A 26,272-nucleotide genomic window follows, 5' to 3' on the forward strand; every position below is an offset into this window, starting at 1 on the left:
ACATCGGTAGTATTCATGACAGACCGAGGTCAAGCAGGGCTGCGTCATCGCCCCAACCCTCTTCTCAATCTTCCTCGCTGCCGTGCTCCACCTCACAGTTGATAAGCTCCTCGCTGGAGTGGAGCTAAACTACAGAACCAGTGGGAAGCTGTTCAACCTTCGCTGTTTCCAGGCCAGGTCCAAGACCACTCCAACCTCTGTCATCGAGCTACAGTACGCAGACGACGCCTGCGTCTCTGCACACACAGAGGCTGAACTCCAGGACATAGTCGACGTATTTACAGAGGTGTATGAAAGCATGGGCCTTACGCGAAACATTAGTAAGACAAAGGTCCTACACCAGCCTGTCCTCGCCGCACAGCACTGCCCCACAAACATCAAGATCCACGGCGTGGCCCTGGACAACGTGGAGCACTTCCCCTATCTCGGGAGCCTCCTATCAACAAGAGCAGGCATTGATGATGCGATCCAACACTGCCTCCAACACGCCAATGCAGCCTTCAGCCGCCTGAGGAAAAGAGTGTTTGAAGATCAGTCCCTCAAAACTGTCACCGAGCTCATGGTCTACAGGACCGTAGTAATACCCGCCCTCCTGTATGGCTCAGAGACGTGGACCATGTACAGCAGACACCTCAAGTCGCTGGAGAAATACCACCAGCGATGTCTCCGCAAGATCTTGCAAATCCCCTGGGAGGACAGACGCACAAACATTAGCGTCCTCATCCAGGCCAACCTCCCCAGCATTGAAGCACTGACCACACTTGATCAGCTCCGCTGGGCAGGCCACATAGTTTGCATGCCAGACACGAGACTCCCAAAGCAAGCGCTCCACTCGGAACTTGTCCACGGCAAACGAGCCAAAGGCAGGCAGAGAAAACGTTACAAGGACACCCTCAAAGCCTCCCTGATAAGTGCGATATCCCCACTGACACCTGGGAGTCCTTGGCCATAGACCGCCCTAAGTGGAGGAAGTGCATCCGGGAGGGCGCTGAGCTCCTCGAGTATCGTCACCGAGAGCATGCAGAAATCAAGCGCAGGCAGCGGAAGGAGCGTGCGGCAAACCAGGCTCCCTGCCCACCCTTTCCTTCAACGACTATCTGTCCCACCTGTGACAGAAACTGTGGTTCTTGTATTGGACTGTACAGCCACCTAAGAACTCATGCTAAAAGTGAAAGCAAGTCTTCCTCGATCCCGAGGGACTGTCTATGAGATGAGTAGGGAAAATGCTAGACTCTATTATTAAGGATGTGGTAACAGGGCATTTAGAAAATAATAATAAGATTGGGCAGAGTCAACACGGATTTATGAAAGGAAAATTATGTTTGACAAAGGATAATGGAAACAGAATCAATAATAGCTCGAATTGTGGCCTCTCCGAGTGCGTACGATGCGTGCACGCACCTGAAGAGGCCTCGCAAATGCCGGTTCTCGGCACGCGATGCGCATGCGCCAACAACCAGCATTTGCGATCTGTCAAAATGTCTTTTCGGTAAGTTTTTTTGCATCTTCTTCCATGAAGATAGACACAAAATATTTGTTTAATTTCTCTGCCATTTCTTTATTCCCCATTATAATTTCTCCTATCTCAGCCTGTAAGGGATTCACATTTACTTTCACTAATCTTTTCCTTTTTACCTACCCGTAGAAGCTTTTACAGTCTGTTTTTATGTCTCCCACTGGTTTACTCTCATTCTATTTTCCCTTTTTTTTAATCAATTTCTTGGTCCTTCTTTGCTGAATTCTAAAATCCTCAGGCTTACTATTCTTTTTGGCTATTTGCCCAACTCCTGCCCAGTGAATGTCCTTCAAACTCTTACGCTTGGTAAAAGCCTAGAAAATTTACATTTTGTCACTAATTTTTATATTAAAAACCCTGTCCACTAAGGTAAGTTTATTTATAACCCTATTAAAATTTCAAAAATATATATTTTTCTCTAAAACATTCAATTTCAATTAATTTTAGATATTTGAGGTGGTTTTTTTTATTTATTGTGTTGTTTCTCTGTTTTTGGGGGTATTCTCAGTGATATTAATGGGAGCTCGTACAAATGGAGCTCCCATTATTATCAATGATAGTATTACATTGTGATTGGTGGTCCAGGCCCACTTGATCCCACGTTGCACTTCCATTCCTGGGATGTGTGAGCCCATACGCTGGGCTGCGCATCTAGATCTCGGACCATATGTTCTTCCGGGACCACCAGGTACTTTAGGAAAAAACATTTCGGTCAGAGACGTTCACCCGCATGAAGCCTCCGACCGCAATTTTAGAGCCAATAACTTTCAAAAGGGAATTGGATAAATAATTGAAGGGGGAAAGAGCAGGGTAATGGAATTAATTGGATAACTCTTTCAAAGTGATGGCATAGGCATGCTGGGCCTAATGGTCTCCTTCTATTCTATGATAATAGATTGCATCCTAAACAGTCCAACCACTTAATCACATGGAAAGTTGCCATTTTTTTTTATTGAAGCTTGTACTTATAAACATTATGCTGTTATATTTTATAAGTTTGGTTTGTATGTTGTGTTTTTAAGGTACAGAGGATATGATTGTCGAAATAATCTCTTCTACACTCAAGCTGCTGAAGTGGTTTACCATGTTGCTGCTGTTGCTATTGTTTATAATCGACAACAGCATTCACAGAGATTCTATCTTGGACACGATGATGATATACTTTGTCTAACCATTCATCCAATAAAGGACTATGTGGCTACTGGGCAGGTATTTATAAATCCTATAAACTGAATTGTATTTACCAGTGAAACTATCATTTATTTTTTATTTCATTGTATATAAATTGTGCCAAGGAGGTATTCAGAAGTTTGTGTTTTCAAATACACTCCAGAGAATGGACGACAAAAATTTAAGCTGACACTCTACTGCAGTACTGAGAGAGTGCTATACTATTGGAGGTGCCATCTTTTAGTTGAGACATTAAACCAAAGCCCGCTCTCTCATGTGGATGTAAAAGATCCCATGGCACTATTTTGAAGGAGAGCAGGGGAGTTGTCCCCGGTGTCCTGGCCAATATTTATCCCTCAGTATACATCACAAAAATAGATTATTTGGTCATTATCACATTGCTCTTGGTGAGAGCTTGCTGAGCGCAAATTGGCTGGTACATTTCCTACATTCCAACAGTGACTACACTTCAAAAGTACTTAATTGATTGTAAAGCGCTAAGGTCGTGAAAGGTGCTGTATAAAGGCAAGTCTTTCTCTTTTTCTTTTTCTGCACAGCTTGTCAGAACATAAAAAATAGAAGCAGCAGTAGGCCATACAGTCCCTCGAGCCTGCTCTGCCATTCAGTAAGATCACGGCTAATATCAACCTCAGCTCCATTCTCTCATCCAATCCCCATATCCCTAGATTCCCTTAGAGCCCAAAAATATATCAATCTCAGTCTTGAATAAACTCAACGATTAAGCATCCACAGCCCGCTGGGGTAGAGAACGCCTAAAAATTCACAACCCTTTGAGGATGTTTCCTCCGATTGAGGAGTCTAGAACCAGGGGTCACAGTCTCAGACTATGGGGTCGGCCATTTAGGACTGAGAAGAGGAGAAACTTCTTCACTCAGGGTGGTGAATCTTTGAAATTCTCTACCTCAGAGGGCTGTGGAGGCTCAGTCTTTGAGTATATTCAAGACTGAGATCGATAGATTTTTGGATATCAAGGGATATGGGGACAGTGCAGGAAAGTGGAGTTGAGATAGATGACCAGCCATGATCTCATTGAATGGCAGAGCAGGCTCGTGGGGCTGAATAGCGTACTCCTAAGTCTTATGTTCTTACATTATGTAAAGAAATTTCTCTTCATCTCAGTCCTAAATGATTGACCCATTATCCTGAAACTATGCCCCCTAGTTCTAGACTCCCCAGCCTATCAGTATCTTCCTTTCAAGCTTATATATTTCAATTAGATCACCTCTCATTCTATAAATTCCAGAGCCTATAGGCCCATGCTGCTCAATCCCTCCTCAACCCCCTCATCCTAGGAATCCTACTAGTGAAACTTTGTTGCACCCCCTCTAAGGCAAGTATATCCTTACGTAGGTACGCAGACCAAAACTTTACACAGTACTCTAGGTAGGTCTCACCAAAGCCCTGCTCAATTGCAGTAAGACTTCCTTACTCTTGTACTCCAACCACCTTACAATAAAAGTGAACATACCATTTCCCTTCCTAATTACTTGCTGTATCTGTATGTTAACTTGTTAACTTTCTTATTTCATGTACAAGGACACACAAATCCCTCTGGACACGAACATTTAATAGTTTCTCACCATTTAAAAAAAGACTTGCATTATAAAATATTTCTTTTTTCTATGCTTCCTACCAAAGTGAATAACCTCAAATTTCTCCACATTATACTCAACCTGCCACCTTGCCCACTCATTTAACCGATCTATATCCCTTTGCAGACATGTCGTCCTCACAGCTTACTTTCAAACCTAGCTTTGTATCATGAGCAAACTTGGATACGTTATACTCAGTCCCTTCATGTAAGTCATTGATGTAGATTGTAAGTAGCCGAGGCCCAAGCACTGATCCTTGCGGCATCCTACTGGTAACAGCGTGCCAACTTGCAAATTACCTGATTATTCCTACTCTCTATTTGCTGTCCTTTAACCAATCTTCAATCCATGGTAATATAATACTCTCAATCCCATACGCTCTAATATTATGCAACAACCATTCATGTCATCAGCATCATAGGCAGTCCCTCAAAATCAAGGAAGACTTGGTTCCACTCAAAGTGAGTTCTTAGGTGACTTAACAGTCCAATACGGGAATTACAGTCTCTGTCAAACTTGGGACAAACAGTCGTTGAAGGAAAGGGTGGGTGGGAATGGTTTGCCACAGGCTCCTTCCGCTACCTGTGCTTGGTTTCTGCATGCTCTCGGCGACGAGACTCGAGGTGCTCAGCGCCCTCCTGGATGCACTTCCTCCACGTAGGGCGGTCTTTGGCCAGGGACTCCCAGGTGTCGATGGGGATGTTGCATTTTATCAAGGAGGCTTTGAAGGTGTCCTTGAAACGTTTCCTCTGTCCACCTTGGGCTCGCTTGCCATGTAGGAGTTCCGAGTAGAGTGCTTGCTTTAGGAGTCTTGTGTCAGGCATGCGAACAATAACAATGTGGCCCACCCAACTGAGCTGGTTGAGAATGGTCAGTGCTTCGATGTTGGCCTGATCGGGGACGCTAACGTTGGTCCGTCTGTCCTCCCAGGGGATTTGCAGGATCTTGCGGAGACCTTGTTGGTGGTATTTCTCCAGCGATTTGAGGTGTCTACTGTATATGGTCCACATCTCTGAGCCATACAGGAGGGCGGGTATCACTACAGCCCATGAGCTTGGTGGCAGATTTGAGGGCCTGATCTTCGAACACTCTTTTCCTCAGGCGGCCGAGGGTTGCGCTGGCGCACTGGAAGCGGTGTTGAATCTCATTGTTGATGTCTGTATTTGCTGATAATAGGCTCCTGAGGTGTGGAAAGTGGTCCACATTGTCTAGGGCCGCGCCGTGGATCTTGATGACTGGGGGCAGTGCTGTGTGGCGGGGTCAGGTTTTGGGAGGACCTTTGTCTTATGGATGTTTAGTGTAAGGCCCATGCTTTCGTGTGCCTCCAGTGAAGATGTTGACTATGACTTGGAGTTCAGTCTCTGAATGTGCGCAGACGCAAGCGTCATCGGCGTACTGTAGTTCAATGACAGAGGTTGGCCTGGAGACAACAAAGGTTGAACGGGTTCCCACTGGTTCTGTTGTATGGAGTATTGCAGCGAGGAAGATTGAGAAGAGGGTTGGCATGATAAAGTAGCCCAGACGCGGATTGGGTCTGTGATGGATCTGTTGGTCAGGATCATGGCTTGCATGTTGTGGAGCAGGTGGAGGATGGTGACGAACTTTTGGGGGCAGCCAAAATAGAAGAGGACGCTCCATAGTCCCTCGCAGTTGACAGTGTCATAGGCCTTTGTAAGGTCAAAGAAGGCCATATGCAATGGTTGGTGCTGTTCCCTGCATTTTTTTTGCAGAGGACGAAATCCAAACTGTGACTCCGGGAGGAGCTCCTCAGCCACAGGGAGAAGACGATTGAGGAGGATTCTAGCGACGACTTTCCCAGTGGCTGATAACAGGGAGATTCCTCTGTAGTTGCCGCAGTCGGACTAGTCCCCCTTTTTAAAGATGGTCATGATTACTACATCTCTGAGATCTCCCAGCATGCTCTCCTCCTTCCAGGTGAGAGAGATGAGGTCATGCATTCATGCCAATAGTGCCTCTCCGCCATACTTTAGTACCTCAGCGGGGATTCCATCCGCTCCCGTTGCCTTGTTGTCCTTGAGCTGGTGGATGGCCTTTTCTACCTCGTGCAGGGCTGGGGTTTTGCTGAGATGGTGGCGGGTAGCATGCTGTGGGATGTTGTCGAGGACACTCGGGTCAAAGGCAGAGTCTCGGTTAAGGAGATCTTTGAAGTGCTCCTTTCAGCGGGTCCTGACTGCCTTGGTGTCCTTGATGAGTGTGGCACCTGATTGAATGCCTTTTGAAAATCCAAATATACTACATCCATTAGTTCCCCTTTATCTACCCTGCTAGTTACATCCTCAAAAAACTCTGATAGATTTGTCAAAACTTGATTCGCCTTTCATAAAACCATGTTGACTCTGCCTAATCATATTATAATTTTGTAAGTGCCCTGTTACCACTGCCTTAATAATGGTTTCCTCCATTTTCCCGATGTCTGATGGAAGGCTAACTGGTCTGTAGTTCCTGTTTTTGTCTCTCCATCCTATCTTGAATAGCAGTGTTACATTTTCTACCTTCCAATCCACTAGGACCGTTCCAGAATCTAAGAAGCTCACAACCACTATCTTTGCAGCCACTTCTGTTAGAACCTTCGGACGTAAGCCAAAAGGTCATGGGATTTGTCAGCTTTTAGTCCCATTAATTTCTCCAGTACTTTTTCTTTACTAATATTAATTACTTTAGGTTCCTTACTCTCATTAGACCCTTGACATCCACTATTTCTGCTATGTTTTGTGTCTTCTACTGTGAAGACAGATACAAAGGGCTGAATTTTAATGAGAAGGCGGATTGTGGGCGGGAAGGCTCCGAAGCGGTCGAGAAACCCGGGAGTATGGGTTTCCCGCAGGCCCTGTCAAATTTAACCGCTGAGCCTGATTTGCATGGGAAGCCTCTGACTCCCATCTGCGACCAGCCAGATTGAGAGGCTGACAGGCTCCAGGCGAGTAGCCCTGTGGCATTAGGCCATGCAGAGGAGGGAGGGAAGGATCGTGTGGGGGCCGAGAGATGCATATAGTGGGTTGCAACAAGATCATGGGTGGGGAGGGGGGGGGAAAGTGGGGGAAGTCAACAAGATTGTGAGGCGGGAGCAGTACAGATTGGAGAGGGAAGTTCTCAACAAGATTACAGGCCATGAGGAGCATGGGGTAGGTGGGACCAACAAGATTGTGGCTGGACGGAGCACGGGGGTGATGGTCAACAAGATCACAGGCCTGCAGAGGGGTCTCAACAACATCGGGGGCTGGCCAGAGGAGCAGGGGGTAGAGTCTCCAGAAGATTGCTATCGCGGGTGGGATGGAGGAGCAGAGGGGGGGCCTCCAGAATATCATGACCGCAGGCCACAGGGTGGCCGGAGGAGTAGGTGGGTCTCTAGAAGATCGGGATTGTGGGCCGGCCGGAGGAGCAAGTGGTGTGGGGGTGGATGTTTCCAGCAGACCTGTTTGAGGGGAACGGAGGCCTGGATGGGAGATGCCTGGGGTGGGGGGTGCGGGGGGGTAGATTGGAGGCCTTGTGGTTGGGGGTGTGGGTTAGGCAGGGATGCTGGATGCAGGAGGTAAGTGCCTTACACTTATAGCAGTCCTCGCCTTGCTTTAGCTGGCGGGTTTCACGAGGCATGCAAAACCTGATCAGCTAAAGTTAATTTGCAGCCTTATTATAATATTTAAAAGGCAACCAGCCTCCTGGCAGTGAATTAGCTGCCTGCCCCCATCCTACCTCTGTTAAAATAGGAAGTGGATGGGTTCAGATATCTAGCACTTTAACTATCCCACGCTCTTGTTTTTTTTGGTAAAAATTTCCCACAAAGTATTTGTTTAACATCTCTGCAATTTCCTTATTCCCCATTATAATTTCTCCTGTCTCAATCTCTAAGGGACCCACTTTTACTTTCACTACTCTCTTCCTTTTTACATGCTTGTAGATGCTCTTACAGTTTTTATATTTCTTGCTACTTTACTCATATTTTCCACCTCATTATAGAAACATAGAAAATAGGTGCAGGAGTAGGCCATTCGGCCCTTTGAGCCTACACCACCATTCAATAAGATCATGGCTGATCATTCACCTCAGTATCCCTTTCCTGCTTTCTCGCCATACCCCTTGATCCCTTTAGCCATAAGAGCCATATCTAACTCCCTCTTGAATATATCCAATGAACTGGCATCAACAACTCTCTGCGGCATGAAATTCCACAGGTTAACAACTCCCTGAGTGAAGAAGTTTCTCCTCATCTCAGTCCTAAATGGCCTACCCCTTATCCTAAGACTGTGTCCCCTGCTTCTGAACTTCCCCAACATCGGGAACATTCTTCCCGCATCTAATCTGTCCCGCCCGTCAGAATCTTATACGTTTCTATGAGATTCCCTCTCATCCTTCTAAACTCTAGTGTATAAAGGCCCAGTTGATCCAGTCTCTCATATGTCAGTCCAGCCATCCCTGGAATCAGTCTGGTGAACCTTCGCTGCACTCCCTCAATAGCAAGAACGTCCTTCCTCAGATTAGGAGACCAAAACTGAACACAATATTCCAGGTGAGGCCTCACCAAGGCCCTGTACAATTGCAGTAAGACCTCCCTGCTCCTATACTCAAATCCCCTAGCTATGAAGGCCAATATACCATTTGCCTTCTTCACCACCTGCTGTATCTGCATGCCAACTTTCAATGATTGATGAACCATGACACCCAGGTCTCGTTGCACCCCCCCTTTTTCTAATCTGCCGCCATTCACATAATATTCTGCCTTCGTGTTTTTGCCACCAAAGTGGATAACCTCAAATTTATCCACGTTATACTGCATCTGCCATGCATTTGCCCACTCACCTAACCTGTCCAAATCACCCTGCAGCCTCTTAGCATCCTCCTCACAGTTCACATCGCCACCCAGTTTAGTTTCATCTGTAATTGTAAAGAGCTGGGGTCCCAGCACTAAGCCCTGCGGCACTCCACTAGTCACTGCCTCCCATTCTGAAAAGGACCCGTTTATCCCGACTCTCTGCTTCCTGTCTGCCAACCAATTCTCTATCCACGCCAGTACATTACCCCCAATACCATGTGCTTTGATTTTGCACACCAATCTCTTATGTGGGATCTTGTCAAAGGCCTTTTGAAAGTCCAAATACACCACATCCACTGGTTCTCCCTTGTTACATCCTCAAAAAATTCCAGAAGTTTTGTCAAACATGATTTCATAAATCCATGCTGACTTGGACCGATCCTGTCACTGCTTTCCAAATGCGCTGCTATTTCATCCTTAATAATTGATTCCAACATTTTCCCCACTACTGATGTCAGGCTAACCTGTCTATAATTACCCGTTTTCTCTCCCTCCTTTTTTAAAAAGTGTTGTTACATTAGCTACCCTCCAGTCCATAGGAACTGATCCAGAGGCGATAGACTGTTGGAAAATGATCACCAATGCATCCACTAATTCTAGGGCCACTTCCTTAAGTAATATTTTCATCATCCTTTGCTGGCTTCTAAAACTCCCCCAATCCTCAGGCTTACTACCCTTCTTGGCAACACTATAAGCCTCTTCTTTTAATCTAATACTATGCTTAACCTCTTTAATTAGCCACGGATGGATCACTTTTCCCATGGAGTTTTAATTTTTCCAGGGAATGTATATTTGTTGAGAATTTTGAAATATTTATTTAAATGTTTGCCATTGCTCATACCTTTTAATCTAATTTCCCAATCTACCTTAGCCAACTCACCTCTCATACCTATGTAATTGGCTTTATTTAAGTTTAATACTCTAATTTTGAATTTAATTACGTCACTCCCAAACTCAATGTAAAATTCTAGAATATTATGATCACTCTTTTCCTAGAGGATCCCTTACTATGAGATTACTAATTAATCCTGTCTCATTGCACAACATAAGATCTATAATAGCCTCTTTTCTGGTTAGTTCTAAGAAATTGAGCTAGTAACTTTATTATCCTTTTCCACAGAGTGGTAACATACTAGTTAAGATCTGAAATTTTCCATGTGGTGAAATACTAATGTTGCTGTGTTGCGGGGAAGCACCCAGCAAAAATCAGGCCAAAAGAAGGGAGGCAACCTCCGCCTGCTCTTGTATACCTCGACATGTCTGGTTGCAGAGCAGTATAAACTGGGATCCAGAAGGTGAAGGGGACCCTATGTTGCATAAAAGTCCAGCAGGAAGAGAAAGGGAAGAAAAATAAATGTCTTGGTTCCAAACTTTGCCAGTTATCAATTTTGATATATTTATTGAAATAATTTTTAGCTCCAGTTCGATATATAAGCTTGTGTTTGTATATTTCAATAACCAATAAGTGAAAGCAGTGTTAACTGTAACAATACTTTTTGTTAGGTTGGACGGGATCCAGCAATTCATGTCTGGGATACTCAAACACTTAAATGTTTGTCACTACTGAAAGGACAGCACCAGAGAGGAGTATGTGCCCTTGACTTTTCATGTAAGTTACCTCTTAAACACCTGTTGCAAAATCTACCAATGCTTAAAACATTAATTCTCAATGCCACAACTAGTCTTGCAACTTTGGAGGGTCAAACCAAATGCTTGCTGAGTCTACTCACTGCATGTTCTCATCTCCCTCAATAAGACAAAGTGCAATCCTCCCCACAACAAATACATGGCTGTCGCACTTTGCAATATATCTCAATTGGACAAAGTAAAATTTAGCCTGCCTGAATCTGAGGAAATACTGATACAGGAGAGAAAGTAGGTCAGCAATAGTGACTTATCCATAGATAGGCAAGGACAGCAGCTGAACTAATAGTACCATTAGTAGGTCAGACCCCTGTCCCCTGACCCAACTGAATCTGAAAGATCAAGATTGCTTTCTTACAATGCTTTAATCTGCATGGCTTCAAGCTATACTCCGGACTATGCAAAAAACAATTACATTGCTTTACTACATTATAACAGTGACTGCACTTCAAAAGTACTTCATCCACTGTGAAGTGCTTTGGCATGTCCTGAAGTTGTGAAAGGTGCTAAATAAATGCAAGTTCTTTCTTTCATAGAATCATAGAATCATAGAATAGTGCAACACAGAATGAGACCCTTTGGGCCATCGAGTCTGTGGCAGCTCTTTCGAAGAGCAATCCAGTTAGTCCCACTCCTTTGCTCTTTCCCCATATCCCGACAATATTTTCTCCTTAAGTATTTACCCAATTCACTTGTGAATGCTACTATTGATTCTGTATTGACCACTATCAGGCAGTGCATTCCAAATCCTAACCACTGGTTGTGTAAAGAAGTTTGTCCTCGTGTCGCCTCTAGTTCTTTTGCCAATCATTTTGGATCTGTGCCCTCTGATTATCGACCCTTCAGCCATTGGAAACAGTGTGGGGCCAAAATTGATGGCCTTACCGCCCACATTCCTCCTCGAGTTGCACCCAGTGTCAGTTTCAATTTAGGCTGGAGCGGGCGGGAGGGGAGAATTGCTGGGGAACGGCCGAGTGGCGTAAGTGGACTCCTTCCCGCAAAAATGCCAGATTGGTGCGGGCGGGAGTCGGCGCCAGAACGGAGGTGGACCACTGCAAGGAGGCTGGTTTGTCCCCAACGGTAGGTATAAAGAGCTGCAAAAAAAAGGTTAGTAAACAATTTATAAAATTTTTCTTTACAGTGACTTACCTTGATGGGGTCCCCTGAAGTCGTCCGATGTTTTTAAAAAAATGTTTTGATGCTTTTTATTTGCAACTCTTCGACCCTCCGTGGGCCCGACTCCATCCTCAGTGACACTTGGGCGGCAAGTGCCTTTGCCGCCAAGAATGAGAGCTCCCGCCCGCCACCACCCAGATTGATGGCATAAGTCCCTCTTTTGCCGCTGGCCGCCTTTCAAGAACCTTTTTGCCAAAATCCCCGCCCAGAGTGTTGTCAGGTGGTCCTTTGGGCAGCCCTTGCCCTTCACTAACTTCGGCCCCTCTGTCTTTATTTATTCTATCTAAACCTTTCATGATTTTAAACAGCTCTATTAAATCTCCTCTTAGCCTTCTCTGCTCTAAGGAGAATAACCTCAGCTTCTCCAGCCTATCCATGTAACTATAATTCTTTAACCCTAGAACCAATGTCGTAAATTTCTTCTGTACCCTCACCAAAGTCTTCACATCCTTCCTAAAGTCTGGTGCCCAAAATTGGACACAATAATCCCAGCTGGGGCTGAAAAAGTGTTTTATATAGGTTTAGTAAAACTTCCTGGCTTTTATACTGTATGCCTCTATTTATAAAGCCCAGGATCCCATATGCTTTATTAACTGCTTTGTTAATCTGCCACCTTCAAAGATTTGTGCGCAAACACCCCCAGATCTCTCTGTTCTTGCACCTACTTTAAAATTGTACCACTTAGCTTGTATCGTCTTTCCTCATTCTTCCTATCATAATTTATCACCTCACACTTTTCTGGATTAAATTTTATCTCCCATTTCACCAGCATAATCTTTGTTCTCTTGAAGTCTCTTATTAGCTTCCTCATTGTTTACTACACTTCAAGTTTTGTGTCATCTGCAAATTTCAAAATTGTGCCCTGTGCCCCAAGTCCAAGTTATTAATGTATATCAAAAACACCAGTGGTCCTAGTATGGGATCCTGGGGAATATCACTGTATACCTCGCTCCAGTCCAAAAAAATTGGCTCAGGGATAGAAAACAGAGAATTGTGGTGATCCACAAATTGTTGTTTTCTATCCCTTAGCCAATTTTGTATCCATACTGCAACTGCCCCTTTTATCCCATTGGCTTCAATTTTGCTAACAAGCCTAATACATGGTACTTTATCAAATGTCTTTTGAAAGTCTGTATATACACAACATCAACTGCACTGCCCTTGTCCACTTTCTCTGTTACGTCATCAAAAATCTCAATCAAGTTCGTTTTTTCTTTCCAACTTTACCAAGAAACCTAATGTATCAATGTACTATATACTGCATTGAGAAATTAAACTATACAATGGCTTTATATAAAATATATGTGAATGTAAACTCGTAAAAGTAAAAACAGCTTTTTTAATTTCAAACCTTACAATTCTGTAACTTTAGTGACGCAGCTGGTGTCCAGCTCATCCTTTCCCAGTGTTATTGTTTGTGATTTATACCAGTTTTGGAAATTGGTTATGCATATTACTGTATACCAGGTCACCACCACCCCTTTTAAAAGAAATTTAACATTAGGTAGCATGGTATCAAGTTATCTATATATTTCTTGCCCTAGTATTTAGGATTCTGTGAAAACGTAACACATGCGAGCCTAATTTTCTATGAACAAAACAAAGCTAATGTGCTGTTTCAATAAGCAAAGCAATGCATTCCATTGTCATTTCCATTTGTTTTGCAGCTGATGGAAAAAGCTTGGTGTCTATTGGTTTGGATGACAACCACACTATAGTAGTGTGGGACTGGAAAAAGGGAGAAAGACAAGCAACATCAAGGTTAGTACTTTATATGCCTCTTTGTCTCCTTTATAACAATTGACTAGTGTTTGAAAAACTTAGGTGAATCACATTTTTTTACTGTTTATTTTGTTGAAAAAGTTCTGTTAAAAATAATGTAATTGCATTGTTTTTTTCCATAGAGGACATAAAGACAAGATATTTGTAGTGAAGTGCAATCCACAGCATATCGACAAGCTTGTTACCGTTGGGATAAAGCATATAAAATTCTGGCAACATGCAGGTAGGTACCCTTAGTTCAGTTACATTGCTAAATCTAATCGGAAAGGATTAACATTTTTGCTTTAAGCTATTTCATAGAGTGAATCCTACAAGTTGACTTTTATTTCGAGTTATAGTGGACAGTTAAAACAGCCAAAAAAGCTATGGCCGGAATTTTCCTCACCTTGATGGGTCCATTGCGGTCGGTGTCCGTGGCTGGTTCTGACCCCACTGCTGACTCCATCCCACTGTACAAAATAAACTTGCTTTAATGGGGCCTATTAAGCCCACCCAGCGCATTACCCTGCCCAATTAGATTGAACAGGTGTGATGACATCATTCATGATGCGTTTTAAACCGGAATCCTTAAAGGGACCCTGGCCACATAAAATTTTAAGTTTAATCTAACATCTGTACTGTGCAATAATATAAAAGTTATATATGAGTGACAAAGCATTATTTAAATAAATGTATTAAATAATATGACTCCATCTACAAATATGATGATCAACATAATTTTAAAAGCATATTAATTGGGAAGCTATTGGTGCTTTAGTCACAAATTTATGGACTTTTTTTTATCAGTAACTGGTACAAATAAAACGTGTGTGTGTATAGGTAATACATAAAATTAAGCAGATTTTAAATGTAATTGTAAAGGGGTGGATTTACAATTTTATCCAAGTTAAGCAGAAGAGCTGCAGAATCCCTGACAAACAGTATAAGTGGTGCTTACAATCAATATTCCCTCTAATTTTTTTTTGTACCGAGCAGGCCACAAACTCCTTTGAACACGACCATTTGGTCTGTGAGCAAATTTTACAACAACTACTATTGTTACAACAATAACTTTTATTATAACAACAACGTTTAAGCATATATGCAGTAATGCCATATTGCCACCCCACCGTCTCAAATCATGAGACAGTCAGACAATGTTCTATGCAAGTTTAACATAACTTCTCTGCTTTTGAAATGAACTTCAGTGCTTTATTTGCACTTTTATGGCTTTATTAACCTGTAGTGCTACATTTAATGATTTGTGAATCTATACCCCAAGATCTCTTTGCTCCTCTACCCCATTTAGACTCTTATTTTCCAAAGTTTAGGTAGCCTCCTTCTTCCTCCTACCAAAATGCATCACCTCACACTTATCTATTATTGAAATTCATTTGTCATTCACATATCATTCTGCAAGTTTGTTTAAGGTAGAATGAATTAAAAGCTTTTCGTTTGTCATCTACAATCTCTACTAAAAAAAATACTTATCATAAATGACTGGGATCTAAAAGAACTGAATTAAAATGCATTAATACTTCAGAAACGTCACTCAGTTACATGGTTATGTATTGATAAACAATTCAAAAACTCAAGGTGAACTGAAAGAGGCATATCTATTCGTGCAATTTGTATTAATTTTAAAATTTTCAACGTATTTATCCATCCCTCATATCACTATAGCAATGGCTGTACAAGGAACAGGAGCAGTGGCTAACGTGCTGTACGTCCACATAAATAATTAGAATATCAATCACAACCAGACAAAGTGCTATAATAAAAACAGAAAATGCTGGAAATCTCAGCAGGTCATGCAGCATCTGTGGAGAGAAACAGAGCTAACGTTTCAGGTCTGTGACCCTTCGTCGGAACTGGAAAAGTTTGAGATATAACAGATTAAGCAGTGCAGGGGCAGTGAAAAGGGGAGGGGAGGAAAGAACAAAAGGGAAAGTCTGTGACAGGGTGGAAGGCAGCAGTGATTTAAGAGACAAAGATGATGGGCAAAAATGAGTTGCTACATGGCACAAGATAGAATAAAAAAGATGAGTCTAGATGGTGTGTGAATGCCGGAATTATCACCAGCTGCATGGGAAAGAGAAAAAAAAGGGGGTTTATAAAAAGGGAGCAAAGGGGAAAAAACTATGGGCAGAGGTTATCGTCTGAAATTGTTGAACTTGATATTGAGTCTGACTGTAAAGTGCCTAATCAGAGAACCAGTGGATGTGGTGTATTTGGACTTTCAAAAAGCTTTGGACAAGGTCCCACACAAGAGATTAGTGTGCAAAATTAAGGCACATGGTATTGGGGGTAATGTATTGACGTGGATAGAGAACTGGTTGGCAGACAGGAAGCAAAAAGTGGGAATAAACGGGTCCTTTTCAGAATGGCAGGCAGTGACAGGGTTCAGTGTTAGGACCCCAGCTATTTACAATATACATTAATGATTTAAACAAAGGAATTGAATGTAATATCTCCAAGTTTGCAGATGACACTAAGCAGGGTGGCAGTGCGAGCCACGAGGAGGATGCTAAGAGGCTGCAGGAGGACTTGGACAGGTTAGGTGAATGGGCAAATGCATGGCAGATGCAGTATAATGTGGATAAGTATGAGGTTATCCACTTTGGTTGTAAAAACAGGAAGGCAGATTATTATCTGAATGGTGACAGATTAGTAAAAGGGGAGTGCAACAAGTCCTGAGTGTCATGGTACATCAGTCATGGAAGATAGGCATGCAGGTCCAGCAGGCAGTAAAGAAGACAAATGGCCTTCATAAGCAAGGGGATTTGAGTATAGGAGCAGGGAGGTCTTACTGCAGTTGTACAGGACCTTGGTGAGACCACACCTTGAGTATTGTGTGTAGTTTTGGTCTCCTAATTTGAGGAAGGACATTCTTTCTATCGAGGGAGTGCAGCGAAGGTTCACCAGACTGATTCCCAGGATGGCAGGATTAACATATGAAGAAAGACTGGATCGACTAGGCTTATATTCACTGGAATTTAGAAGAATGAGAGGGGATCTCATAAAACATATAAAATTCTGACGGGATTGGACAGATTAGATGCAGGAAGAATGTTCCCGATGTTGGGGGAGTCTAGAACCAGGGGACATAGGATAAGGGGTAAGCCATTTAGGACTGAGATGAGGAGAAACTTGTGACCCTGTGGAATTCTCTACCACAGAAAGTTGTTGAGGCCAGTTCATTAGATATATTCAAAAGGGAGTTAGATGTGGCCCTTACGGCTAAAGGGATCAAGGGGTATGGAGAGAAAGCAGGAATGAGGTACTGAAGTTGCATGATCAGCCATGATCATATTGAATGTTGGTGAAGGTTTGAAGGGCCGAATGGCCTACTCCTACACCTACTTTCTATGTTTCTGTGAGGTGCTGTTCCTCGAGCTTGTGTTGGGCTTCATTGGAACAGTGTAGGAGGCCGTGGACGGAGAGATCAGAGTGGGAGTGGATTGGAGAATTAAAATGACAGGTGACCGGAAGCTCAGGGTCATGCTTACGGACTGAACGAAGGTGTTCTGTAAAGCGGTCACCCAATCTGCATTTGGTCTCCCCAATGTAGAGAAGACCACATCATGAGCAGCGAATACAGTATACTAAATTGAAAGAAGTACAAGTAAATCACTGTTTCACCTGCAAGGAGTGTTTGGGGCCCTGGACAGTGGGAAAGGAGAAGGTAAAAGGGCAGGTGTTGAATCTCCTGCCTTTGCACGGGAAAATACTGTAGTTCTTTAGTTCCCAGTATTAAAAAGAACTGAACAAAAACAGTATCTGTATTTTCAACTTCAATCATTTCTATTAATAAACGTGGTCTTCTTGAACCAGCACACCCACAAAATTTGTCCCTGGGAATGGACTACCCGCAGCTGGAGTAGACCCATCCTTCTCTATTCTGCTTTTGCTATCTCTCTCTCTGTCGTTGTCCCCCTCTGTTCCTGTCCTTCTCTCCATCTCCCTCTGCTCCATTCTCAGTCTCTCTCTTCCTCTGCTCCTGTCCCAGTCTCAGTTTCTCTCTACCTCTGCTCCTATTCCAGTCTGTCTCTCGCCCCCTCTGTCCCAGTCTCTCGCTCCCTCTGTCCCAGTCTCTCGCTCCCTCTGTCCCAGTCTCTCGCTCCCTCTGTCCCAGTCTCTCGCCCCCTCTGTCCCAGTCTCTCGCCCCCTCTGTCCCAGTCTCTCGCCCCCTCTGTCCCAGTCTCTCGCTCCCTCTGTCCCAGTCTCTCGCTCCCTCGGTCCCAGTCTCTCGCTCCCTCGGTCCCTCGGTCCCAGTCTCTCGCTCCCTCGGTCCCAGTCTCGCGCTCCCTCGGTCCCAGTCTCTCGCCCCCTCGGTCCCAGTCTCTCGCCCCCTCTGTCCCAGTCTCTCGCCCCCTCTGTCCCAGTCTCTCGCCCCCTCTGTCCCAGTCTCTCGCTCCCTCTGTCCCAGTCTCTCTCCCTCTGGCCCAGTCTCTTGCTCCCTCTGTCCCAGTCTCTCGCTCCCTCTGTCCCAGTCTCTCGCCCCCTCTGTCCCAGTCTCTCGCCCCCTCTGTCCCAGTCTCTCGCCCCCTCTGTCCCAGTCTCTCGCCCCCTCTGTCCCAGTCTCTCGGCCCCTCTGTCCCAGTCTCTCGGCCCCTCTGTCCCAGTCTCTCGCCCCCTCTGTCCCAGTCTCTCGCCCCCTCTGTCCCAGTCTCTCGCCCCCTCTGTCCCAGTCTCTCGCCCCCTCTGTCCCAGTCTCTCGCCCCCTCTGTCCCAGTCTCTCGCCCCCTCTGTCCCAGTCTCTCGGCCCCTCTGTCCCAGTCTCTCGCCCCCTCTGTCCCAGTCTCTCGCCCCCTCTGTCCCAGTCTCTCGCTCCCTCTGTCCCAGTCTCTCGCCCCCTCTGTCCCAGTCTCTCGCCCCCTCTGTCCCAGTCTCTCGCCCCCTCTGTCCCAGTCTCTCGCCCCCTCTGTCCCAGTCTCTCGCCCCCTCTGTCCCAGTCTCTCGCCCCCTCTGTCCCAGTCTCTCGCCCCCTCTGTCCCAGTCTCTCGCTCCCTCTGTCCCAGTCTCTCGCCCCCTCTGTCCCAGTCTCAGTCCCAGTCTCTCTCCCTCTGGCCCAGTCTCTCTCTCCCTCTGCCTCGCTCCCGCTGTCCCAGTCTCTCCCTCCCTCTGTCCCAGTCTATCGCTCCCTCTGTCCCAGTTGTTATGTTTTCAGTACGACATCACAAACTCATAGGCTCTAAGATGGCTGATAACTTCAGGATCCCAGTCACTTGACTTCTTCCTTCCTTCTTGTTGTAAACAGCAATGGCTGCAATGCCACAGTAGTTCACTGGAGGGAGCTATATATATTACATTTCTCCCTCCTTAATGAAGAAGAAGTAATTATAACAAACAATTATCATACATAACTTGCATGGTTATATATAACAAAGGATATGGACTTATTTTGCCATATTTGCAAATGAACCACTTGTTTTCTGTTTCGAAAAGGATACCTTCGCTCTTAAACGGAACCTTCCAAACATGGTGTCAAACTTAGACTCATTCTAGACTGATTATGAGGAATGTTTTCCTCCAATGCATACCCTTGGTTTACATTTGAACTCTCTACAACTTCAGACTGTTTGTCTGCCTGACTTGGACTCCGACTGAAATTCTGACTTTCTCTTGGACTTGTTTCCAGTACATTTGATGTAGGATATGCTACTGGTACTTTACTTGTATCAAAACTATCTGATGAGTCAGAAATAATCAAATCATTCAAACCTTCAACTCCTTCCACATCTGTAGGTAAAATATGATTAATGTGAACAAACCTAACCTATCCATGATCAAACATCTTGACCAGATATGTGTGAGGACCACATATCTTCACCATTCTTCCTGGTAACCACTTTAACTATTTATGGTGATGAATCTTCACTCTCGCCTTATGATTTAATTTCACACTTCTCTCTTTTACTCTACCTCTATCATGATTCTCTTTCTGTATTAATTGTTTCTATTCCACGGACTGTGCCAAGTTTGGTTTTAACAACGAGAATCTGGTTCGTGGCTGTCGTTTGAGAAACAACTTTGCTGGTGTTCTATCAGTAGTTGTATGAGGAGTATTATGATACGTAATTAGAAAATTAGCCAATTTGTGATCCAATGACAACTTTCTTTTCTTTGGATTTGGATTTGGATCCAACATCTGTTTGATGAGGGCGCGTTTTACAATTTGCACTGTGTGCTCTGCTACACCATTTGAAGCTGGGTGGTACGATGGAACCTTGGTATGTTTCACGCCATTTTTGCACATGAACTGTGCAAATTCGTCTGAACAAAATTGTGGTCCATTATCAAAAACAATTTCTTCTGAGAGGCCAAATGAAGAAAATAATCTTCGCAAAATGTCAAATGTTTTACTTGTTATTTTCCGCATTGGAAATACCTCTACCCACTTCGAATGGCTATCAATCACAATGAACAATTGTTGTCCTTCCAGCTCAGCAAAATCGATATGTAGCCTTTGCCACACTCTGGGAGGCCATTTCTGGCTGTAACGGTACTGATGATGGTTTCTTGCTTACCGATTGACATGTCGTACACTGACTGACAATGTACTCTATATCTTTATCTAGACCTGGCCACCATAAGTAACTGTGTGCAAAACTCTTCATCAAGCACATTCCCAGGTGTTGGTCATGAAGATCTCCCTAATAATTTGGACCTGAATTTATTTGGTATAAAAAATCTTTATCGACCGATAATTCATTCCTACGAATGGAGAATGGATGAATATCTTTCTCTGATACCTGGTTTGGCCAGCCACTTGCGATGTAATCATACACCTTTGACATAACTGGGTCACGTTTGGTTGCTCTACCAATCTCTTCAGCTGTGACTGGCAGTTCATCAATGTATGAAAAATAGAACACTTCGTCACTATCAGGTGTAACTTGTAATGGGGAAGGCAATCTCGACATAGCATCAGCATTACTGTGATCAGTTGATCGTCTATTCAGTATCACATGTATATGCTGAAAAACTTCTGATAAACTTACGACCATACAGATATTTGTGGAACTTCTTGACCTCAAAAATTAATGCCAAAGCTTCCCTTTCGATTTGCGCATAATTACACTCATTGGCACTGAGAGTGCGTGAAGCAAAAGCAATTGGTCTCTCCTCCCCACTACATGAGAGATCACTGCCCCAACTCCATACGGAGAGGCGTCACATACTAGCTTGATCTCCTTAAATACATCATAGTGAACTAACATGGTGCTCTCTATCAATTGGCTTTTACACTCCTTGAATGCTGTGTCGCATTCTTCTGATCACTTCCAAAGGACCTGTTTTTTCAATAGTTCATTCAGTGGATGTAACACTGTGGCCAAATTTGGTAGGAACTTTCCCATAATAGCTCAAAAGACCCAAAAATGATCAAAGTTCAGTGACATTCTTGGGAGTGGGTGCATTTCTGATTGTATCCAGCTTCCCCTTGGTTGGACGTAAACCATCTTTGTCTACTCTGTACCCTAAGTACTCCACTGAGTTTTGAAATAACTCACACGTGCGAGCAGTCACTCGTACTCTGTGCTTCTCTAGCCATTTGGGTATTTCATTCAATTTGTTATTATGAATTTGTCTGTTTGGTGCTGAAATTAGTATGTCATCTAAATAACATACTACCCCTTCAATACCTTGCAAAATCTGGTTCATCACCTCTTGGAATATGGCGGGGGTGGAAGACACTCCAAATGATAACTTATTAAATTGATATAGGCCGAGATGAGAATTTATAATCAAACATGACTTTGACTCTTCATCTAGTTCAAGTAGTAAGTAGGCATTTGTAAGATCTAACTTTGAGAAAATCTGACCACCTGTCAGTGTTGTGAACAAATCTATATTTGGTAACGTATTGGGGAGATTACCTTCTAGAACCTGGATTACAGTTACTTTATAATCACCACACAATCTTGCCTTACCACTGGATTTAGGTACAACAACAATGGATGTAGCCCAATTACATAGATCTATCTAAGAGATAATGGCCTAGAAATCCCGGTCGGGCAAAGGACTGAAAAAGGAAAAAAAAATGCGCTCTTACCTGTTCCTGCTGTGCCCACTCGAGATCCCGGTCCTGAGGCCTTCACTCCCTGCGCGTCGCAGCACGTGCACGGCAGGATATCCGTAAGCTGGAGCTGGAGTCACATGGCTCTGGGCAGCCAATCAAGGTACAGTATTTTCTCATTCATAATAATGGGAACTCGTAAGTAGGAATTTCCATTATTATAGAAACATAGGAACATAGAAAATAGATGCAGGAGTAGGCCATTCAGCCCTTCGAGCCTGCACCACTATTCAATATGATCATGGCAGATCATTTTTGCAACTTTAGTACCCCATTCCTGCTTTCTCTCCATACCCCTTGATCCCTTTAGTCGTAAGGGCCACATCTAACTCCCTTTTGAATATATCTAATGAACTGGCCTCAACAACTTTCTGTGGTAGACAATTCCACAGGTTCACAATTCTCTGAGTGAAGAAGTTTCTCCTCATCTCAGTCCTAAATGGCTTACCCCTTACCCTTAGACTGTGACCCCTGGTTCTGGACTTCCCCAACATCGGGAACATTCTTCCTGCATCTAACCTGTCCAATCCTGTCAGAATTTTATATGTTTCTATGAGATCCCCTCTCATTCTTCTAGGTTCCAGTGAATATAAGCCTAGTTGATCCAGTCTTTCGTCATATGTCAGTCCTGCCATCCCGGAAATTACTGCACTATCTCAATAGCAAGAATGTCCTTCCTCAGATTAGGAGGCCAAAACTGTACATAATATTCAAGGTGTGGCCTCACCAAGGCCCTGTACAACTGCAGTAAGACCTCCCTGCTCCTATACTCAAATCCTCTCGCTATGAAGGTAAACATGCCATTTGCCTTCTTCACCGCCTGCTATACCTGCATGCCAACTTTCAAAGACCATGACACCCAGGTCTCGTTGCACCTCCCCTTTTCCTAATCTGTCACCATTCAGATAATATTCTTGCTTCCTGATTTTGCCACCAAAGTGGATAACCTCACATTTATCTACATTATACTGCATCTGCCATGCATTTGCCCACTCACCTAACCTGTCCAAGTCACCCTGCAGCCTCTTAGCATCCTCCTCACAGCTCACACTACCACCCAGCTTAGTGTCATTTGAAAACTTGGAGATAGTACATTCAATTCCTTCATCTAAATCATTAATGTATATTGTAAATAGCTGTGGTTCCAGCATTGAACCTTGCAGTATCCCACTAGTCACTGCCTGCCATTCTGAAAAAGACCCGTTTATTCCTACTCTTTGCTTCCTGTTTGCCAACCAGTTCTCTATCCATGGCAATACATTACCCCCAATACCATGTGCTTTAATTTTGCACACTAATCTCTTGTGTGGGACCTTGTCAAAAGCCTTTTTAAAGTCCAAATATACCACATCCACTGGTTCTCCCTTGCCCCACTCTACTGGTTACATCCTCAAAAAATTCTAGAAGATTTGTCAAACATGATTTCCCTTTCATAAATCCATGCTGACTTGGACCGATCCTGTCACTGCTTTCCAAATGCGCTGCTATTACATCTTTAATAATTGATTCCAACATTTTCCCCACTACCGATGTCAGACTAACCAGTCTATAATTCCCTGTTTTCTCTCTCCCTCCTTTTTTAAAAAGTGATGTTACATTAGCTACCCTCCAATCCATAGGAATTGATCCAGAGTCTATAGAATGTTGGAAAATGACCACCAATGCATCCACTATTTCTAGGGCCACTTCCTTAAGTACTCTGGGATGCAGACTATCAGGCACTGGGGATTTATCGGCCTTCAGTCCCATTGATTGACAAACATCCCCCAAACACCAAAACACTAATAAAAAATAGAAATATACACTACATATTTAAGATTAATTTAAATTAAAGTTATTAATGTCTTATAAAAAAAATATATTTATCCGATTTTTTTAAAAAAGTTTTTTAGTTATGGTTTTAAATAAACTTACCATAGTGGGCAGGGTTTTTAACAAAATATATTTGTTAAATTTTATTTTGTTATGTTTTTGTATGTTTTAAAACTCTTACGCCTGTAAAGGTAGGCTATGCGCCTGCTTTTTCAGGCGCAAGAATTTTGAGAACATTTGCTGGGCAAGATATGCGTAAATCCCGCAATCTTGCCCAAGCAAACGTCCTCACTCCTTATCTGCATGTCAAGGATCCGGGGAGGCCGTGATTTCCAGGCCAATGTTCTCAGTCTCTAGTCTTTTGAGATCTTGCTCAACTTTCTCCTTGAGTGCATATGGTACGGGACGTAGCTTGCAGTAAACTGATCGAGTGTCCTTTTGTACCCTGACACTCGCCTTGAAGCCTTGGATTGGACTGCCTGTTTCATAGAACACCTTTGGATACTTCTTGATGACATCATCCTTTGATGCCAATCTTGTTTCAACACAAAAAATCTCACTCCAATCCAGCTTCAGTGATCCCAACCAATTTCTTCCTAGTAAGGCAGGCTTGTCTCCTGCCACTACTAAGAGAGACAAGCTCTGAAATTGATCCTTGTATTTCACCGGTACGGTGATACGACCTACCACAGGAATGTTCTCTCCCTAGTAGCCTCACAGCTCTAACTTGGATTTCTCCAATGGGAAATCACGCAATTTGTCGAGGCATAGCGATTCCGGTACTACACTCATGGATGCACCAGTGTCGATTTCCATGGGTATCTTGGTTCCTGCAACATCTACGTGGATGATGATACTTTTCGAATCGCTGTTAGTTACCCTTCTGCTCCTGATGATGTGTAGCTCTAAAACCTCCTCGTCCTGTTGTTTTTCTTCCATGCTATGTAGTCTCTGGGGATTTCTACTTATAGCTTTGAAAGTTGGTTTACTCTTCAGTCGGCATGCCTTCACAAGATGCCCAGTTTTCCTGCAGAAGAAACACTCTGCCTTCACATATTGACAACTTTGAACAATGTGTTGTCCCAGGCACTGATAGCATGACTTCAATGCTCTGTTATCATTGCCAGTTACTGAGACCTTGGGGGGCAACTGCCTTTTACTTTTAACCTGCAGGCGATTCATCTTGGTTGTCTGATGACTAGAAATGGTGCGAAATTCTCGGGAATATTGGTCAGCCATGTCCATTTACATAGCTGTCTGACAAACTAAATCAAAAGTCAAGTTAGGAGTTGTCAATGGCCCTGAAATTCCAGCCTCCCCGGGGCCATACGGAGTGTGTACGGACCCGGGAAGGCATCGGAAAAGCCGGTTTTCGGCGCGCAATACGTATGCGCTGAATAAACAGCTTTTCCGATCTGTCAAGTTTCTGGGTTGACAGATCGCACGCGTCTCGGGAGAAGGACATTCCCACGGCAGAGATTGGGCTATTTGTCCATTTCTTGCCCTGCGAATGTCCTTAAAACTCTTGCGCCTGGTAAAAGCAGGCGCATAGCCTACTTTTACCAGCGTAAGAGTTTAAAACCATGTCAAAAACATATTAAAATAACATTTAAAAATACAGATTTATGTTAAAATCCCTGCCCACTCAGGTAATTTTATTTTAAACCATAATTAAAACTTTTTTTAAAAATCGGCAAATTTTTTTTTTCAAAAACATTTCTATCAACTTTAATTTCTATAATGTATTCATGTGAGGTGCCTTTTTAAAAGTTTTATGTAGTGTTTGGGTGTTTGGAGGTATTTCTCATAAATAGTAATAGGAGTTTCAGACTTATGAAAATACTTTACCGTGATTGGGCATCCAGGCCCATGTGACTCCTACGGACATCTCAACGTGACCGCGCTCCATTGCGCAAGAAGAGGAGGCCTCGAGTCCGGTATCTCTGGCGAGCATTCGACCAAAAGTTAAGTGTGCATCTTTTGTCCTATTTTTAGTCGAACACCCGCGGGAAGAAGAAACTAGGATTTCAGGGCCAATAACTTTCTTCTGATCGCATCATTTTTCAACCCACAAATAAAGCGGTCATGCAGTGCTCGGTCCTGAAAGTTTCAGAAATTAGAGTGAATAGGTAGCTTTTTTAATGCTGCAATGTACTCATTGATATTTTTTTTGGTTAACTGATTCCAAAACAATAACTTTCAGCAATTTCCAGGGGCTCAGGACTGTAATGCTGTTCTAACTTAGTTAGAATCTGCTTAAGTGATGCTTTAGCTTGACAGGCACAAGCACATTTTTCAGGGTTTCATATACCTCAGACCCTGCTTCAGTCAAGAAAATAGCCCGTTGTCTTTCCAACACCACCCGGTTATGGTTTTCATCATTGGGGACTTTGATGATATTTGCAGTGAAAAACATTTCTAGCCGCTCCACATATGCTCTGAAACTTTCACAGTCGTGTTGAAACGCCCCGAAGCGCCCTATTATTCCCATAGGCGTGGCCATTTGGACTCTGGCAGTTCAGCCAAGTGTGCTTGTAATTTACCTTGGATTTTTAGCTGTTAATCAAAACAGAGAAACTTGCAAAATCTCTCTGTCAGTTGACTGAATCATCCACCAACAAAAATTTCAGCTTTGATATCCAATGATCCCATTCTCGTCGCCAAATGTTATG

General features: G+C 43.6%; 1 protein-coding gene across 9 annotated transcripts in view; it reads left to right on the forward strand.

The window, feature by feature from the left end:
* The window catches only part of LOC139273131 (echinoderm microtubule-associated protein-like 6), an 816,712-nt gene that overhangs the window by 365,336 nt on the left and 425,104 nt on the right, over positions 1-26,272 (forward strand). For all 9 annotated transcript variants that reach the window (XM_070889552.1, XM_070889554.1, XM_070889555.1 and 6 more), the window contains 4 exons: positions 2,539-2,725; positions 10,631-10,736; positions 13,615-13,708; positions 13,852-13,952. In XM_070889552.1, coding sequence (XP_070745653.1) covers positions 2,539-2,725; positions 10,631-10,736; positions 13,615-13,708; positions 13,852-13,952 — 488 coding nt within the window. The remainder of the gene's footprint in view (positions 1-2,538; positions 2,726-10,630; positions 10,737-13,614; positions 13,709-13,851; positions 13,953-26,272) is intronic.

Source organism: Pristiophorus japonicus, chromosome 9 (assembly GCF_044704955.1).
Source record: "Pristiophorus japonicus isolate sPriJap1 chromosome 9, sPriJap1.hap1, whole genome shotgun sequence".
In the NCBI taxonomy this organism is placed as follows: domain Eukaryota; kingdom Metazoa; phylum Chordata; class Chondrichthyes; family Pristiophoridae; genus Pristiophorus; species Pristiophorus japonicus.